We start from the raw sequence: 18,790 nt of genomic DNA, 5'->3' as shown, positions 1-18,790 counted from the left end.
ACATCCTTTGCAACATTATGTGATGATTTACCTTCTTAAAGAACTTTGATAATCGTCTCCTCTCTCCTTTGTCTCGATTGACATCTCTCGTGTTAGAGCCGTGATTCATGCCAACCCACCTGGTGCAACAGCTATCCAGGTTGTGAACACTCCTTTTTAATTGCCGACTAATGAACAGATTTAATCAGGATCTTTAATCGGGAAATCGCTCTGGAAACGAACATTTAAAGGGAGATTTCCTAATTTTCTCTCTTCTTGATCTAAAAATGAAACTTTTACTGACTACCACAATTTATTTTCTTGATTTATTTCAGTGTTTCTTAAAGCCAGGAAGTTGCCATTTGAAATGACTATAGTTTTGTGTCAAATTTTCTACAAAATTAAACGACTGAATAAACATCTGGTGATTCCATAATTTTTTTTTATAAATGATATAAAATCATCATAATAATGATGTATTGTTATGATTCATAGTACCAACTGGTGATAAATATATATGAATAAACGCATCTCTGTACATTTGATAGTTGTCATATTTAAGTGAATAATGACTGGTCATTTAATTATTAAAATTCATAATCGCGCCATTTTAAATTGAATTTGTTGGCACTTTTTGTCAAATAAAAACATTGATATTTCTTTTTCAGGGGGTTACCAAGATATGTTATTTCCCATCTTTTAAAGTCAAAACCCTAAATGAGGTTTTTATGTGTATTTTGAAAAGCTGGTCTCAACCAAATCAATGCAATGGTTTGCTATGTAACGCGTTAGTGTTTTGGGTGGGATGGGGGGGCCCTTCAGGTGTTTATAGGGCCCCTGCCTGGAACCATAACAAAAATGGTGTCACAAAGCACAGATTGAAAAGAGAGATTTTGCAAAATGTTGCTATTTGCATTGACAAGAAGAGAAACTGGTTCATGGTGAACAGTGGACATGCTATAAAATCTAAATGAAAAATGTTTTCAATACAATTCTAAATTATGAGTTGTTGTTTTTTTTGCTTCTAAGATGCACAAAGATGCTTCTTCCCTCGGTTCAAAAATAAACGTTCTTTTTAGTTCAGTTTCAGTTTATTTTGAACATGCATACGATACAATGTAATGCATCACACAATTCCAGTTGTTTCATTACAGCACGTCCGAAAAGGAGTAGGAAGAAGCAGAGCTTATTTAATCCTACCCCTTTTCATAATATAGCACTTTTATCCAATTTCCTTGTTCTCTGTAACAGAACAGTGAATAAATAAATAATGGATAATATACCATAGTAAGCATGCACATATTAAATACATAAATAATCTTTGTCTCAATAAAAAAAAAAGGGTTCAAGATGTTCATCATAATTCTTCTTCTGTGTACTTTGTGAACACTTGTAGTTTGAGCCGTCTCTTAAACTGAATCATATTGGTGCTTTGTTTGATTTTTTTGCATAATCCGTTCCATAATTTAATTCCACATACTAAAGGTTTTAAGTGTTGTATGAGCATACACAATGTTTTAAATTAGATTTTCCTTTTAGGACAATGCATCATATCAGATACTGATTATGGCACAGGGCCAGGATCAAATTGGACATTTGGACATTTAACTATGAGAGGTCAAGCGTGATTGTTGTTTGTGCTTATTCTTTTTTAAATGATTCAAATACAATTGATTTTCGTCAGCAAAGAGCACGTCATACACAGGGTGCACTTCGCTAATCGACCAGCAGGTGATGGGCTACCGAAAAAGGAGCCGCCTAGGGAAAAACGAAGAAGAAATCCGTACACGGAAGCGATTCTGAAGCCGTTCTACTCAATGGTTCTAACCGCAGTCGAGTACACTTTGACTTTAATGTATAATGTCATTTAACAATGTGAGGGTTATAATGTGGGCTTTTCTGCGGATGGTCGACGTCCAGCGCCGCTCCACGGACAACAGAGCGTGAAAGCGCGGCTGTTTTGACAGCTGCCTTGTTCTCCAGTACTTTGACTGTGTTGACACTTGCAAGACAAGAACCGCCAACCGAGCAATTATCAGCAACAAGGGACACGTTTTAGGCCTGAAAGAAGACATTCACGGTAAGAAAACATTTCAAAATATCTTCAAGGAACTCCAGCTCTTGGTCTTTCTAAGCACTGTGTCCTCTTTTGGCTTCCTTTACCAGGCGGCGACCATGGCGACTCCCCGGCTAAAGTACCTCTCCCTGGGGGTGCTGGTATTCCAGACCACCTCCTTGGTGCTCATCATGCGGTACTCCCGCACCCTGCAGGCCGAGGGCCCGCGCTACTTGGCCTCCTCCGCCGTGGTGGTGGCCGAGGTCATGAAGATCCTCATCTGTCTGCTGCTCGTCTTCAAAGAACACAGTGAGTGCACCGAAATCATAAACATAGTATCCCTTCGTAGTACATTGACAAGCACTTAGTGCATTAGTACAGTGGAACCTCGATTTACGAACTCAATTTGCTCTTGGGCATGGTTCGCAGACCAAAATGTTCTTATAGCGGCGCAGTGTTCCCCATAAGAGTCCATGTAAACATGATTTACGAACTTAAATTGCTATGTGAAACCCCGATTTACGAACTTGGATTACTGTGTGAGACCCCAATTTACAAACTTGGCTTACTTTGTGAAACGTCGATTTACGAACTTAACTTACTCTGTGAAACCTCGGTTTACGAACTTAACTTAATGTGAGGCCTCGATTTACGAGTTTAGTTTGTTCTTGGGCATGGTTCGCAGACCAAAAAGTTCTTGTAGTGGAGCAGAGTTCCCCATAAGAGTCAATGTAAACATGAATATTGGGTTCTCGTCAAAGAACACAGTGAGTGCACTGAAATCATAAACATAGTATCCCTTCGTAGGACATAGTCCAGTACTTAGTGCATCAGAACAGAGAAACCTCAATACACTATTTTGTTCTGCGAAACCTCGATTTACGAACTTAACTTACTATGTGAAACCCCGATTTACCAACTTGGCTTACTCTGTGAAACCTCGATTTACGAACTTAACTTACTGTGAGGCCTCGATTTACGAGTTTAATTTGATCTTGGGCATGGTTCGCAGACCAAAAAGTTCTTATAGAGGAGTATAGTTTCCCATAAGAGTCAATGTAAACATAAATATTGGGTTCTCCTCTCGACAAAAGTCCCTATTTTTGTAACGGTACAGTGGGAGAAGGAGACGGCACGGAGGCAGGGATGATGTTTGCTTGCAGCATGTTTATTGAAATATATAAATATATATGAAGTGTGGGATTACACCAAAGGTATACGGTGTGATTATGTGTAGCAAGTATATGAGAAGTGTTACCAGGTGGTGTTGAAGGTGCGTGTTGAGATCGGTGCGGAAGTCCAGAAAGGGCAAAGCAGGCTCGGAGGTCCAGGGACAGACAGGATGTCAGGCGCTGGAGCGAAGCGTTATGGTCCAAAGGCAGGCGTGAAGTCGAGATCCAGGAAGGCAGCAGAGAGTCCAGAGGGGATCCAGGGTGAAGAGACACAGCTCAAAACCAGGGAATGACGAAGGGTTGCTGGATGACGGCACAAGACACAGTGAGCACGACGGAGGGGAAACACAAAAAGTAAGGAAGCACATGAGCAGAGAAGCGAGAGACGGGATAGTTTACTGTACAAGTACAAGTAGCTACGTTCTGGCACTGGAATGCAGGACACGCTGGTTTATGAAGGCAGGAGACTCATCAACGTCAGGTATGTTGATTGCAGAGAGGAACGCCCGTGGGTGTGGCCTGAGGTGCGCTACACGGAGCACACAGCAGAGTGAGAGGCGGCAGGTGTTTGAACCATAACAATTTTAGTTTAAAAAAAACTGCATACTTTGAAGACACTAAAATTAGGGATGTAATGGTATCAAAATCTCACGGTATGATATTATCATGGTATTAAGGCCACAATACGATATTGTGGTATATGTCCAAAAAATAAAAAGACTTCAGAATGGTATAGTGTGTGAAATGAAGTGCCAGGAATGTTTAGGATAAACACAATTACTACCCCCGAGTGCACCTGGCTCCAGCCTCCACCGACATCGAGAGAGACAAGCAGTATAAATGGTTGGATGGATTAAGGATTTATGAAGTACATTTTTTTGGGGGTGATTTTTCTCCGTGCGGTGCGACGTTTCACCTTGGAAACGCTTGAGACAAAAGTGGTGCGCTTTGTTTTGCAGAACGCAGACTTTCTTACACCAAGAGGTTATGTTTTCACCAGAGTTTGTTTGTTTGGTTGTCAGCAACATAACTCAAACAGTTATCGATAGATTTTGATGAATATTTCAGGAAATGTCCAAAAAACTATTCCCCTCATTTTCCACGAACACACTTCACGTCCTGCTTACGGCGTTCCACGCCCCACCACCTTGTCAGCTCGCGCTGCGCCAAAGATTCTGGGAGATGTAAGGCTAAGGCGCCAGAAAAAAACTACACACCAAGTTTTTGTTTAATACCGTCAGGTGTCACGGCGTTATTGTGAAGACTTTGAAACCGAAATACCGCAGTATCTACAATACCGTTACACCTAGGGATGTCCGATAATATTGGCCTGCCGATATTATCTGCCGATAAATGCGTTAAAATGTAATATCAGAAATTATCGGTATCGGTTTTTTATTATCGGTATCGTTTTTGTTTTGTTTTTAATTTAGTTTTTTAATAAATCAACATAAAAAACACAAGATACACTTACAATTAGTGCACCAACCCAAAAAACCTCCCTCCCCCATTTACACTCATTCACACAAAAGGGTTGTTTCTTTCTGTTATTAATATTCTGGTTCCTACATTATACATCAATATATATCAATACAGTCTGCAAGGGATACAGTCCGTAAGCACACATGATTGTGCGTGCTGCTGGTCCACTAATAGTACTAACCTTTAACAGTTAATTTTACAAATTTTCATTAATTACTATTTTATATGTACCGGTAACTGTTTTTATATTGTTTTACTTTCTTTTGTATTCAAGAAATAATGTTTTTAATTTATTTATTTTATTTTATTAATTTAAAAAAAAAGTACCTTATCTTCACCATACCTGGTTGTCCAAATCAGGCATAATAATGTGTTAATTCCACGAATACATATATCGGTTGATATCGGTATCGGTTGATATCGGTATCGATAATTAAAGAGTTGGACAATATCGGAATATCAGATATCGGCAAAAAGCCATTATCGGACGTCCCTAGTTACACCCGTTAATTATAATGTGTATATATATATATTTATAAAAATATATATACCAAACCAACATAACAAGCGGGTAATTGCTCAACAATCTCCTATTATCCAAACAATACAACAACATTACAGCAAACTTAAATGTCATCATCACACACACACACACACACACACACACACACACACAAAATACCATGATACGGTCCAAAACGTTAACCACTGTGTTGCTACAATAAAAAACAAAAAAGAAAAATAATTTTACCTTGTGTCTGCGAATATTTGTGGTATTGTTGAGCACTCAGTTTTGGAGGGATAAACGAGCATTGGCTTTACATAGTCACCGTTAATGATAGCACAAACTAGCAGTGTGAGGCGATCCTTCATAAGCTTGTGTCCAGGTAGTGTACCTTCTCCGTTGCTGTATTAAAGGTCTGTTGTGGCATCTTTTTAGGTCTCATCACAGTTAAAGACATGCTGCGGAATAAACCCCTCTTCACTGATAAAACCCCTCAAACTGAAAATGCCAATGGCAGGAGGCTAACTTGCTAAAATGCTATAGCTCAAAGCAGTTGTCTAGCAACTTCAAACTTTACAGCGAGACAGTTTGGACACATTTGAAGCGTTTCTGATCACAAAAAGTGATCTCTAAGACAGGCTGACACAGCTCTGACCGGCGCAAGGCACGACAATTGTGGATATAAAGACGTCAGAAGTGCCGCTCGCCGTCAAAGCTCTTCGAAATGGCCGCGCCTGTGTGTACAGGATGTAAACAGGATTTGACATAAGGGGCCCAGCCTTTTCAAAATGGCCCGCCCGTGTGTACAGAGAAGACACTCTGTCGCGCCCACAGGACAACATGATCCAACAAATTATCCAAATATGTTGGCCTGTTCTTTCACCTTCGTCATTATCTTCCTCTTTGTGCTCTACTTACCCTATATAAAACTCTCTTTGAACCACATCTAAACTACTGTAATGTAATCTGGTGTAACACCTTCCCTACCTTCCTTCACAAATTAGAATCCATGCAAAAGAAAATCATACGGGCCCTGTCATGGTCCAAGTTTAATGCCCCCACTCGACATCTATTCCATAATTATCATCTCTTAAGACTGACAGAGTTCAATATTTATCAAAATGCTTGTTTAACCTATCAAGTCATTTACAGGCTGAATCTTAGGCTCTGTAGCTTGGTTCCTATCTACCATCCCCAGCATGCCCACAACACTCGTAACTTAGATCTGATATCAGGTAAACATCGTTTACTGGCTTGTACTGCTCGAAGTGTTGTATGCAGGGGACCAAAGATTTGGAACCGGCATAATGAGAGCCTCAAGATGCTGTATCCATTCTCCAACTTCAAAAAGAAACTGAAAACTTACCTATTAACCACCTATCTTTAATGCCTCATGTGGGGTAGACTACTGTTGGGTTTTGCATGGTTGAATGAATGAATGAATGTATGTATGCATGTGTATGCTTGCTTTAGTACTATTATCTTGTGTTAATCATATAGCGTTTTTTTTTTTTTTTTTTTTTTTGTGTGCTTGCTACCATGTTTCATCATTCCATGTATATACTGTCCTCTGGACCCCCTGTCAAAAGCTTCTTCTAGCTTATTTGGGGGACCCTTTCACGTACCAACATCTTTAAATAATGATATTTACTACTATAGTAATTGTTATATGGTATTGTGAATAAACTTGAACTTGAACTTGAACATGGCTGATGCAACGCACCATGGTTGTTATTTCGGTTGTTAAATGTATTGCTTTTTCGGCTGATTATATGCAACCAAAATCCAAACCTAACTTATTTTCAGCAGTATTTATTTCTATAAATTCCGTATTACTTATTGTCTCTCTAGCTTCACTTACATTAAAAACACACTTCACTTCCATTGTACTCACCCCTGTGGCACGTCTTTAAAGGGGCATGGCTTCGAGTGGATACCTTAATCTTAATGTACTTGTGTGTACAAGATGTAAACAAGATGTGATGTGCCCGGGTGTGCAGGAAGTGATGTCATCAAAATGGCAGCCCACGATGGCTTCAAGCGGCATGCAAAATGAATGAAGGCAGTGTTCGTACGCCGAGACATGGTTTGCACACAGGCATATTTGGCTCGATGTAAAGATTCGTAAACTGAAAAGGGCGCAAATAGAGGCGTTCATAAATCTTCCGTAAACTGAAAAGGGCGCAAATAGAGGCGTTCATAAATCTTTCATAAACTGAAAAGGGCGCAAATAGAGGCGTTCATAAATCGAGGTTTCACTGTATTATTCTCCTCCATTTGAAAATGTGGACGTTATCAGCACTACTGTCTGATTCCAGTCAATGCAAGTCATCAGAATCAGGTAATACACCACCTTGTATTCTTGCCTTCACGAAAGAAAGGAATCTATATGTGTTAAACATGCTTGTATTATCATTAAACAACTTGTTGACAAAAACGTCTCTTTCATAAATAAATAAATATAAATGATATATATGAATGATCCCCTCGACTTGGTCAATTGAAAAGTAGCTCGCCTGCTGAAAATGAGTGGGCACCTCTTCACTAGATGGAGCTCGTACGTGTACTACCGTTTGAGAATCACTTGTCACCACATTGGCAGATCTTTGCATTGATATTTAAACCTTAGCGCACCAAGGTCCTAACTTGTTTTACATAACTGAGGAGTTCCTCAACGAACACCTTTCAGTCCTCTCTTTTTATTCCACTCTTACGGTGTGTAGTGTAGCATGTTTAGGGATTCCTCGTCCTCTAGTCCTACGATACTTGTTAAAAGCAGTTTATTTGTCGCCATGGATTAGGGATTTAGAAACTGCACTGTGGAGGGACATTAGCCCTTAAATTAAGCCCTAGTTCGCTTGTCGCTGTGAAATTTGCAGAACACAGCAAGAATGTGTGGTGAACATGCATTATCACAATATGGTAAATGGGTTGTACTTGTATAGCGCTTTTCTACCTTTTTTTAAGGAACTCAAAGCGCTTTGACACTATTTCCACATTCACCCGTTCACACACCATTCACACACTGATGGCGGGAACTGCCATGCAAGGCGCTAACCACGACCCATCAGGAGCAAGGGTGAAGTGTCTTGCTCAAGGACACAACGGACGTGACTATGATGGTAGAAGGTGGGGATTGAACCAGGAACCCTCAGATTGCTGGCACGGCCACTCTCCCAACTTCGCCACACCATCCCCATATATAATGATAGTGTAGTGTAGGAACCTAAATGCTATTTAAGTTAATTTACATTTTATGGAAGGTGCTTTATGTTTATTCAGCCAAAAGGGGACTATTTACTTTATTTTAATAATAAGAAATGTATATATTGCATGCTTAGAATAATTATAAGGTACATTTTATTTGTAAGTATTACATTTGTCTGAATAATTTGATGACGTACTATTTTATACTGCTTTAATACAGTGAAGAATATGTAACTGTTTAATTGCATAAATGGCGGAAGGATCTGTGTGGTAATATGGTTTGGACACAATGTATTATTGGTAATGGCAGTCAGGTATGGTGGAATCAAGCCACACAGTTTTCTGACCTTACTCTTACTTTACTCTTTCTTACTGTAACGAACTCGCTTTATTTTGCCATTCATTTGTTCCCACATCGTTATTGTTTGACGTTTTGAATGATTAAGTTCACAAGTAAACGATACAAAACGAAGAGGAGCGTCTGGAGTTTTGTTTGTTGTTTCCGCAGCAAGCGGAGCAGGAGAAAGTAGAGGAGCGTCAAGCTGAGGCTTCATTAGGAAATTACAGATAGTATTAAACGTTCTACTGTTGGCCAAATTATATCATTTATGTCTTATATTGTCTATAATATGCAACTCTAATGAGAAGGTGTAATAATAATCTTTATGTACAGTAAATGGCAAATTGTGCCAAAAGATTGATGGTGTTCTTGACCAAAAAAAAAATCACTCGAAAGGTGTCCACAAAGGCACTCCATGTAAAAGAGCGTCTGTCACAGTCAACATATTGCAATGTTCCCCTTCAGGCTACAGCGTACGAGCTTTAAACAGCATCCTCCGCCAGGAAATCGCCTACAAACCTGTGGAAACACTGAAACTGGCCATCCCCTCGGGCATCTACACACTGCAGAACAACCTGCTCTACGTCGCCCTGTCCAACCTGGATGCTGCCACCTACCAGGTACCACACCAGGCCCGACTAGTCCCGACACTTAACTGTGGAGCTGTCTTCCATCAGGTCACCTACCAACTGAAGATCCTGACCACAGCTCTATTCTCTGTGTCCATGCTGGGCCGCAGGCTGGGCGTCTACCAATGGCTGTCCCTGCTCATCCTCATGGCGGGAGTGGCTCTTGTGCAGGTACAATACACGTTTATATAATTTCAATCGTCTAGATTGGCTTTAACTGACGGCACAACATTTTCTATCGTAATTGCAGTGGCCGTCTGAATCCTCTGTGACCTCAGAGAAGGAGGCGGCGGTGTCCTCAGGCTCCCAGTTTGTAGGCGTCATGTCCGTTCTGGTGGCGTGTTGCTCCAGTGGCTTTGCTGGCGTTTACTTTGAGAAGATCCTGAAGGAGAGCAAACAGAGCGTCTGGATCCGAAACATCCAGTTAGGTCAGTAAAAGTCAGGCCAGAAAAGCCAACTTTGTTATCTTTCACTTTTTAAATGTTTATTAAGAGTTTCGTAAGTTTCATACTTGAAACGCTCTGATTGAACACAATGTTACAGTTTTTGTTCTAATTTAGAATATTTTTTTCCAATTGGAAGAATTAATTAGTTCCAGGGTTAAACTGTCACCATCATAAAACCTTTATTACCGTTTTACTGTCATACAAGTACCTTAAGGTTATATTTTTATTAGGGATGGACAATATATGTATGTATATGTATGTATATATATATGTATGTATATATATGTATGTATGTATATATATATATGTATGTATGTATGTATATATATATGTATATATGTGTATATATATATATATATATATGTGTGTGTATATATATATATATATATATATATATATATATATATATATATATATATATATATATATATATATATATATGTATATATATATATAAAACATTTTTTTTTTTTTTTTTTTTTAAGTTAGTGTTTAACTTTACAGTCGTACCTCATTTTACGTGCTTAATTTGTTCTGTTACGGAGCTCTTAACTCAAAACACTTGCATCTCAAATTAACATCTCCCAATGAAATTAATTAACGTTAATTTAATAATGCTTGGCCCTCCCAAAACAGCATCTTTTTAACATGTAATAGGCCGTTTTAAAAGAAAAACAATCATTTAGATCAGAAATATTGTATAAAAAACAATGCATTTGAATGTACTATTTACCAATTACCGTAGTTCACAGACGGTTCGTAGAGGGTTTATTTTGACATTCGCTACACCAGGTAATAGTGCGGATGCTTGTAACAAATTTTTTTGCTTGGAACTGAAAGCAGAAAAAATTAGCCGAGTTTACTCACAGATATAAATAAGAACTTTACGCTACTTTGTATTAGAAATGGCAACAGTGGAGGATGAATGCCACATAAGAAGAAGATAGAGAAAAAGAAGATGCTTATCAACTATGTTGTCGGCACGGACTCCAAAGGCGGACGCGCGCAATTTTTCAGGATTTATGCAGATCCCAAATACACATCAGCAGATACCAAAAAGTAAGACAAGTTGCTTTTGCATAATATTGCGAAAACAAAACGCCAGATAATATGTCATACCGTATACACACACCATAATCAATCAATCAATCAATCAATGTTTATTTATGTAGCCCTAAATCACAAGTGTCTCAAAGGGCTGCGCAAGCCACAACGACATCCGCGGTACAGGGCCCACATAAGGGCAAGGAAAAACTCACAACCCCAATGGGACGTCGATGTGAATGACTATGAGAAACCTTGGAGAGGACCGCATATGTGGGTGACCCCTCCTCCCCTCTAGGGGAGACCGGATGCAATGGACGTCGAGTGGGTCTGACATAATATTGTGAAAGTCCAGTCCATTGTGGATCTAACATAATAGTGAGAGTCCAGTCCATAGTGGGGTCAGCAGGAGACCATCTCGAGCGAAGACGGGTCAGCAGCGCAGAGATGTCCCCAACCGATGCACAGGCGAGCGGTCCACCCCGGGTCCCGACTCTGGACAGCCAGTACTTCATCCATGGCCACCGGACCTGTGTCCGGTGCGCCCCCCCCCCCCCCCCCCCCCTCCACAAGAGAGAGGGGGGCAGAGGAGAAAAGAAAAGAAACGGCAGATCAACTGGTCTAAAAAGGGGGTCTATTTAAAGGCTAAAGTATCAAATGAGTTTTAAGATGGGACTTAAATGCTTCTACTGAGGTAGCATCTCTAACTGTTACCGGGAGGGCATTCCAGAGTACTGGAGCCCGAATAGAAAACGCTCTATAGTCCGCAGACTTTTTTTGGGCTCTGGGAATCACTAATAAGCCGGAGTTCTTTGAACGCAGATTTCTTGCTGGGACATATGGTACAATACAATCGGCAAGATAGGACGGAGCTAGACCGTGTAGTATTTTATACGTAAGTAGTAAAACCTTAAAGTCACATCTTAAGTGCACAGGAAGCCAGTGCAGGTGAGCCAGTATAGGCCTAATATGATCAAACTTTCTTGTTCTTGTCAAAAGTCTAACAGCCGCATTTTGTACCAACTGTTATCTTTTAATGCTTGAAATAGGGAGACCCGAAAATAATACGTTACAGTAATCGAGACGAGACGTAACGAACGCATGAATAATGATCTCAGCGTCGCTAGTGGACAAAATGGAACGAATTTTAGCGATATTACGGAGATGAAAGAAGGCCGTTTTACTAACACTCTTAATGTGTGACTCAAACGAGAGAGTTGGGTCGAAGATAATACCCAATAATGATAATAATTATAATACTAGTAATAGTAATACTAATAATTATAATAATAATACTCGTATGTTGAAGCACATCAAACGGTGCAGTCTACACTTATCGCTTATGTTTGCCTGCCATCTACTGGTCACACTTATCATTACACCATGTACCAAATAAAATTGCTTCGAGGTGCGTAAGCTCAACCAAATGTATTCTTTACATTAGGCGCACTAAGTTATAAGGCGCACTGTCGAGTTTTGAGGGAAAAAAGGATTTTAAGTGTGCCTTATAGTCCGGAAAATATGGTAGTATCAGCAACGGCCAATACTCAAGGCTCCAATCAGCATCAAGGGTTGGAATTGGGGGTTAAATCACGAAAAACGATTCCCGGGCGCGGCACCGCTGCTGCCCACTGCTCCCCTCACCTCCCAGGGGGTGGACAAGGGGATGGGTCAAATGCAGAGGACAAATTTCACCACACCTAGTGTGTGTGTGACAATCATCGGAACTTTAACTTAAAATATCGTTTTAGTATCGGAAGGGAGAAAGTTGTATCGGTGCACCTCTAGAAACAAGTTGACTTTAGAGGTTCCATATATAGATAAATTAAGCAAAGTCAGCATTTTTATCTTATACGTTCATTTATTTTTATTTTTTTAATGTCAGTTTAAGCAAAGTCAGCATTTTTATCTTATACGTTAATTTATTTAGTTTTTTTTTAATGTCAGGGATGTTTGGCCTGGTGTTTGGCTTGGCCGGGATGCTGTGCTTCGACGGCGATAAAGTGATGGAATCGGGTATGTTCCAGGGATACAACGAAGTCACCTGGACTGTAGTCACGCTGCAGGTCAGTCTCAACGCACCAACCGCCATGTCCGCCCGCGGGCAAGTCCTCCACAAGGCTTCATGCGTGCTGTTTGCTTTCCCTCAGGCACTGGGCGGTCTGGTCATCGCGGCGGTCATCAAGTATGCAGACAATATCCTCAAAGGCTTCGCCACGTCGCTCTCCATCATCTTGTCCACGCTTATTTCATACTTTTGGCTGCAGGACTTTGAGCCTACTGGGTACAGGAAGCACCCTGTCACCGCCATCTTTTTTTCTTTTACTTAAGTTCTCTCTGACTGATTTCTTTTGTCGTCTTTCGCCAGCGTCTTTTTCTCCGGAGCCATCCTCGTCATCGCGGCCACATTCCTCTATGGCTATGAGGGCAAGGCGGCCCCCAATCCCAGCAGGGCGTGAGACGGGACAGCAGGACCGCCGCGTTGAAGACGACAAAATGAGGTTATAGGGGGAAAAGACGGGGTTGGTGTTTTTTTTAGCGGCAGGACGATTTAGCAGGCTGGCGAGAAAACGTTTGGAGGGAACAAAAAACACGAAGCACAACTGCTTTCACCCAAAGTGCCTCTTCTACTCAAACGTCCGACCAGTTTGAGCATCCGTCACTTTACTGTCACGTCATTCCATCTTCTGCAATAATAGCAGCCCGGTTGGTGCTTATAGGGTGTGAGGCGTAGCAACTCCACTAGGGGGCCCTCTTCGAAGCTTACCAGAAACAGTACAAACAAATGTGACACTCAATAGTATGACTTCTTGTGGCTGGTAATTTTTTTTTGCCAGGCAACAAATGAACTTGGTGAGCAGTAATCTGTCCATGAAAAAATGCAACTATATAAGATATCAGTCATTCCAGATTGTTGTGAATGTGAATAATGACAAATTTACCATAGACCATTTATGTCAATTGGTTAATTTATTTGTGTTTTAATCAGGGTTTCAATTACTGAAACCTCTTTCTGGTCAGATCTTTTATTTCTGTTAATTATGTGGGATAAAACCGTTATGAGAAATGCAAATGAATGTACGGTAGTCCAGCTGCGTCTGAACTCACTGGCTTTTTAATGCTGATCAGAGATTTTTTTGTTGAATTGTATGATTTGCATGTTATTCTTCTTCTGAAACTATTTTGTTTTTTTGTTTGCCTAAAAAGCGAGTATTGTTATGTTGTTAACGAAATTACTACTAAGAGAATCTTTTTATAAAGTGACCAGAAAATCTTTCTGAATATATTGTGCTGCTTTTATCCCTCCTCGTTCCGTTGTTTTCACTATTCATTTATTTGTGGCGGTCTGCTACAAATATATATGGACCCTCACAAATAGTTTTGGCACTACCGGTTTGCCCTGGCACATGAACACACACTATATTGCCAAAAATATTTGGCCACCCATCCAAATGATCAGAATCATGGTGTGTAAAATCAAGCACTTAGGCATGGAGACTGTTTCTACAAACATTTGTGAACAAATGGGCCACTCTCAGTGATTTCCAGCGTGGAACTGTCATAGGATGCCACCTGTGCAACAAATCCAGTCGGGAAATTTCCTCGCTCCTAAATATTCCAAAGTCAACTGTCAGCTTTATTATAAGAAAATGGAAGAGTTTGGGAACAACAGCAACTCAGCCACCAAGTGGTAGGCCACATAAACTGACATAGAGGGGTCAGCGGATGCTGAAGCGCATAGTGCAAAGAGGTCGCCGACTTTCTGCACAGTCAGTTGCTACAGAGCTCCAAACGTCATGTGACATTCCAATTAGCCCACGTACAGTACGCAGAGAGCTTCATGGAATGGGTTTCCATGGCCGAACAGCTTTATCTAAGCCATACATCACCAAGTCCAATGCAAAACATCGGATGCAGTGGTGTAAAGTGATGGATCACGCTTTTCCATCTGGCAATCTGATGGAAGAGTCTAGGTTTGGAGGTTGCCAGGAGAACGGTACATTTCGGACTGCATTGTGCCGAGTGTGACATTTGGTGGAGGAGGAATTATGGTGTGGGGTTGTTTTTCAGGAGTTGGGCTTGGTTGAAGCTGTAATAGCTGCAAAGGGTGCACCGACATCATATTGAACCCTATGGATTAGGAATGGGATGACACTTCAAGTTCAAATGTGAGTCAAGGCAGGTGGCCAAATACTTTTGGCAATATATTGTATATATGGGACTGTCTGTTAAATTTAGCTATTGTCACACAAGTCTGTAATTGTAACTCCGCTGCTTAACACAACTCATACGCACCTGCATGGTTTCCCAGAGAATAAGAGGAGGTAGCAGGAGTGTTGCCAATTTTAACTTGAGTATTCATACCCCTCGAGATTTGTCTTTTTCGAGAAAGCAACACATCTAGCGACTTTCTCTGTTCTTATCAGGGACTTTAGAGTCCCCAGCAAGTCCATGCTGTCAATCCTTTCCGTGTCCGGGCCAGGTAAGGTTGCCCGTGTTGGGTCAAATTAAGCCGCAGGCTCCACTCCTGGTGGTGCCCTTCCGTCAATTCCTTTAAGTTTCAGCTTTGCAACCATACTCCACCCGGAACCCAAAGACTTTGGTTTCCCGCCCCACCGACCATCAGTCTCGATTGTGACGTCAAAAACAACGCAATTTGTATTTCTAAACCAGGGGTGTCCAACTTTGTTCCACTGAGGGCCACACACTGAAAAATATCATTTTCATTTTCAAAACCAACACAATATAAATTGTAACCCGTAGAGCTTCCCTCAATTTCAGTGCTTGTTAAAGGTCCCAGGTGACTCAAAAAAGGTCCCGGTGACTCAAAGGGGAGTTTAAAAACAAATCGTATATTAAGATTTCTGTAGCTTTAAACACTTAAATATCTACATATCTACTTCAGATCCATCGTCATTTAATTTAAATTGTTCTTACATATTATAGCCTTTTCTCAGGGCATTCAAGCAATCGCAACTGGACTGTTTGGTTTGTCTTGGAAGACGTTTTGCCGCTCATTCGATTAGGCTTCATCAGTTCATGCTCATAGTCAGATGGTCATGCTCATGGTCATATCTAGTCCAGCGGTTGGTGCCAAAACCCCAAACTCCTGTTTTTTATTGGAGGCTAAATGGTAGAGTCTTTTAGGAATGGTTGAAAGGACAGTGTTGTATTGTGTCGCTTTCACCTCACTCTCCCGGCTACCGTCTGCTCCGTTTCACCCTCTTATTCGTGCTCGCTTCAAGAAGCAGCGTTTAATCCTCCGTATATTCAGCTTCAAAAAGATAAGGTTGTGAATCCTCATTTGTCCAAAAATAGTCGTCTTCATTGTTTGTTACCAAGTCTGCCATGATTAGAAGACACGCAAGCATTTTGTATCCGGAAGTAGGAACAAACTGGAAGTCAGACGTGCGCTGCTATGGAAACGGAAATCAATGCGCGGAATAAGTCAGTCTTTGATTAAAATAACCAAAATACGGTAAATATTGAACATACTACATTTGGTTATGAACGTGTCTGTTACTACATTTTTTTATTATCTTTAAAGTCCTAATAAAAAAAGATGTGTGTGTTCTTGTCTCTTATAATGATTGTGAACGATTGGCAAAATTCCCCCCAAAAAAGGCAGTTCCCTTTTTAAAATCAACCCTGAAGCGGGCGGGGAGCCAATGCAGTGACTTTAAAACTGGTGTAATGTGCTCCTGCCCCCTGGTCCTCGTCAGCACGCGTGCAGCTGAGTTTTATAATAATAATAGACTTCTGATATTCTATTTGGGAAGGCCAGAGAACAGGGCATTACAATAGTCCAAATGACATAAAATAAAAGAATGCAGTACCACATCCTTGTTGGCCTAGCTGTCTTCTTAAGATGATAAAAACCTACTTTTGTAATTTTTTTAATATGTGGGAAAAAAGTCAGCTTGGAGTCAAAAATCACGCCCAGATTTTTATAGACTGTGTTGGTTTAAAATCATGTACAAAACCCAAAACCAGTGAAATTGGCACCTTGTGTAAATGGTAAATAAAAACAGAATACAATGATTTGCAAATCCTTTTTAACTTATATTAAATTGAATAGACTGCAAGATATGTAAATCCATGGATGGATGGATGGATATGTAATGTTCGAACTGAGAAACTTAATTTTTTTGCAAATAATCAAATAAATAAATAAAATAAACGTTTGGGAACTGAGGAGACCAATTTTTGAAGATTTTCAGGTGGAATTATTTCCCATTCTTGCTTGATGTACAGCTTAAGTTGTTCAACAGTCCGGGGTCTCTGTTGTGGTATTTTACGCTTCATAATGCGCCACACATTTTCAATGGGAAACAGGTCTGGACTACAGACAGGCCAGTCTAGTACCCACACTCTTTTACTGTGAAGCCACACTGTTGTAACACGTGCAGAATGTGGCTTGGCATTGTCTTACTGAAATAAGCAGGGGCGTCCATGAAAAAGACGTTGCTTGGATGGCAACATATGTTGCTCCAAAAACTGTATGTACCTTTCAGCATTAATGGCGCCTTCACAGATGTGTAAGTTACCCATGTCTTGGGCACTAATACACCCCCATACCATCACAGATGCTGGCTTTTGAACTTTGCTCCTATAACAGTCTGGATGGTTCTTTTCCTCTTTGGTCAGGAGGACACGACGTCCACATTTTCCAAAAACCATTTGAAATGGGGACTCGTCAGACCACAGAACACTTTTCCACTTTGCATCTTTCCATCTTAGATGAGCTCAGCCCAGCGAAGCCGGCGGCGTTTCTGGGTGTTGTTGGTAAATGGTTTTGGCTTTGCATAGTAGAGTTTTAACATGCACTTACAGATGTAGAGACAAACTGTAGTTACTGACAGTGGTTTTCTGAAGTGTTCCTGAGCCCATGTGGTGATATCCTTTACACACTGATGTCGCTTTTTGATGCAGTAACGCCTGAGGGATCGAAGGCCTCGGGCATTCAATGTTTATTACGCTTACGTGCAGTGATTTCTCCAAATTCTCTGAACCTTTTGATGATATTACGGACCGTAGATGGTAAGATCCCCAAAATTCCTTGCCATAGCTCGTTGAGAAATGTTGTTCGGCAGACAATAATACATTTTTACCTTTTATGATAAAGAAATAACACCATTTTGGGAATTAAATCACACTTCAAATGATTGTAGGCATTTGTTTTATTGAATTGAAAACCACTGCATGCACACGCTAGAGAAGAAACGCCTTTCAAATGTAAGGGCACAAGAGTGTAAGCACTTTTGCCTCCTTGTAAAACACTCTCTGGCACACCTTCAGGGCCCTGATGCACACTAACAGCAGCCTGTATCAAGTATGAACTTTTCCCTCAATAACATGCTCTCGCTATGTTAAAAGTCTGGATATTTCCCATGATTGTCAGCAGGGGGCTCTAGTGTCACAGCTACAATAAATTAAGGGCCACACCTCTGCATGGCAAGGTGTCAACAGGGTTTGTAAATGGGAGCGTGAAGGCTTATTATAGGCTCGGAGCAAATGGTGTGGTTACAGAAATGCAGCAGACAGAGCTGCTCTTTCGCCCAGATTTTCACAATACGCTCACAGGGCGTGAAGAAAGCTCGTCGTTCCTCGCAATCGCCTGAAACTTCAACAAAATAAAGAAAACCATTAAGAATCGCCTTAACTAATGAACATGTACACCAAATTTCCTCAAATAGATGGAAAAGATAATGAATGTACTATTATAAATGCCACACCTCAATTTATATAAACAGGGCGTGCAAGTACATTTAAATAGAATCTGAACTTGACATCTGTAAAGCTCAAGCTTAAGGTTCTGTTTTGCATTTGCATTTTAGGGCTGTTGAATATGCAGGAAAGTATTAGGCTAGTACAATGCTTCTTCAATTATTCGCCCCCAACTATTCGCCGCAAGTATCATTTTCCTATT

At 40.6% G+C, this 18,790-nt stretch overlaps 1 protein-coding gene across 1 annotated transcript; it reads left to right on the top strand.

Moving 5' to 3' along the window:
- The first annotated feature begins 1,700 nt into the window (after nt 1-1,700).
- On the top strand, nt 1,701-14,136 carry slc35a3a (solute carrier family 35 member A3a). Its single transcript, XM_061977941.1, has 8 exons — nt 1,701-2,059; nt 2,146-2,344; nt 9,207-9,361; nt 9,419-9,541; nt 9,621-9,798; nt 12,808-12,926; nt 13,011-13,144; nt 13,229-14,136. Exons 2-8 carry the CDS (start codon nt 2,155-2,157, stop codon nt 13,317-13,319), a joined length of 990 nt encoding a protein of 329 aa, XP_061833925.1. The 5' UTR covers nt 1,701-2,059; nt 2,146-2,154; the 3' UTR covers nt 13,320-14,136.
- The last annotated feature ends 4,654 nt before the right edge of the window (nt 14,137-18,790 follow it).

Source organism: Nerophis lumbriciformis, linkage group LG18, assembly GCF_033978685.3.
Source record: "Nerophis lumbriciformis linkage group LG18, RoL_Nlum_v2.1, whole genome shotgun sequence".
Classification (NCBI taxonomy): domain Eukaryota; kingdom Metazoa; phylum Chordata; class Actinopteri; order Syngnathiformes; family Syngnathidae; genus Nerophis; species Nerophis lumbriciformis.
Note: the sequence above shows the minus strand (reverse complement) of the source record. Positions and strands in the feature narration are given on the sequence as shown.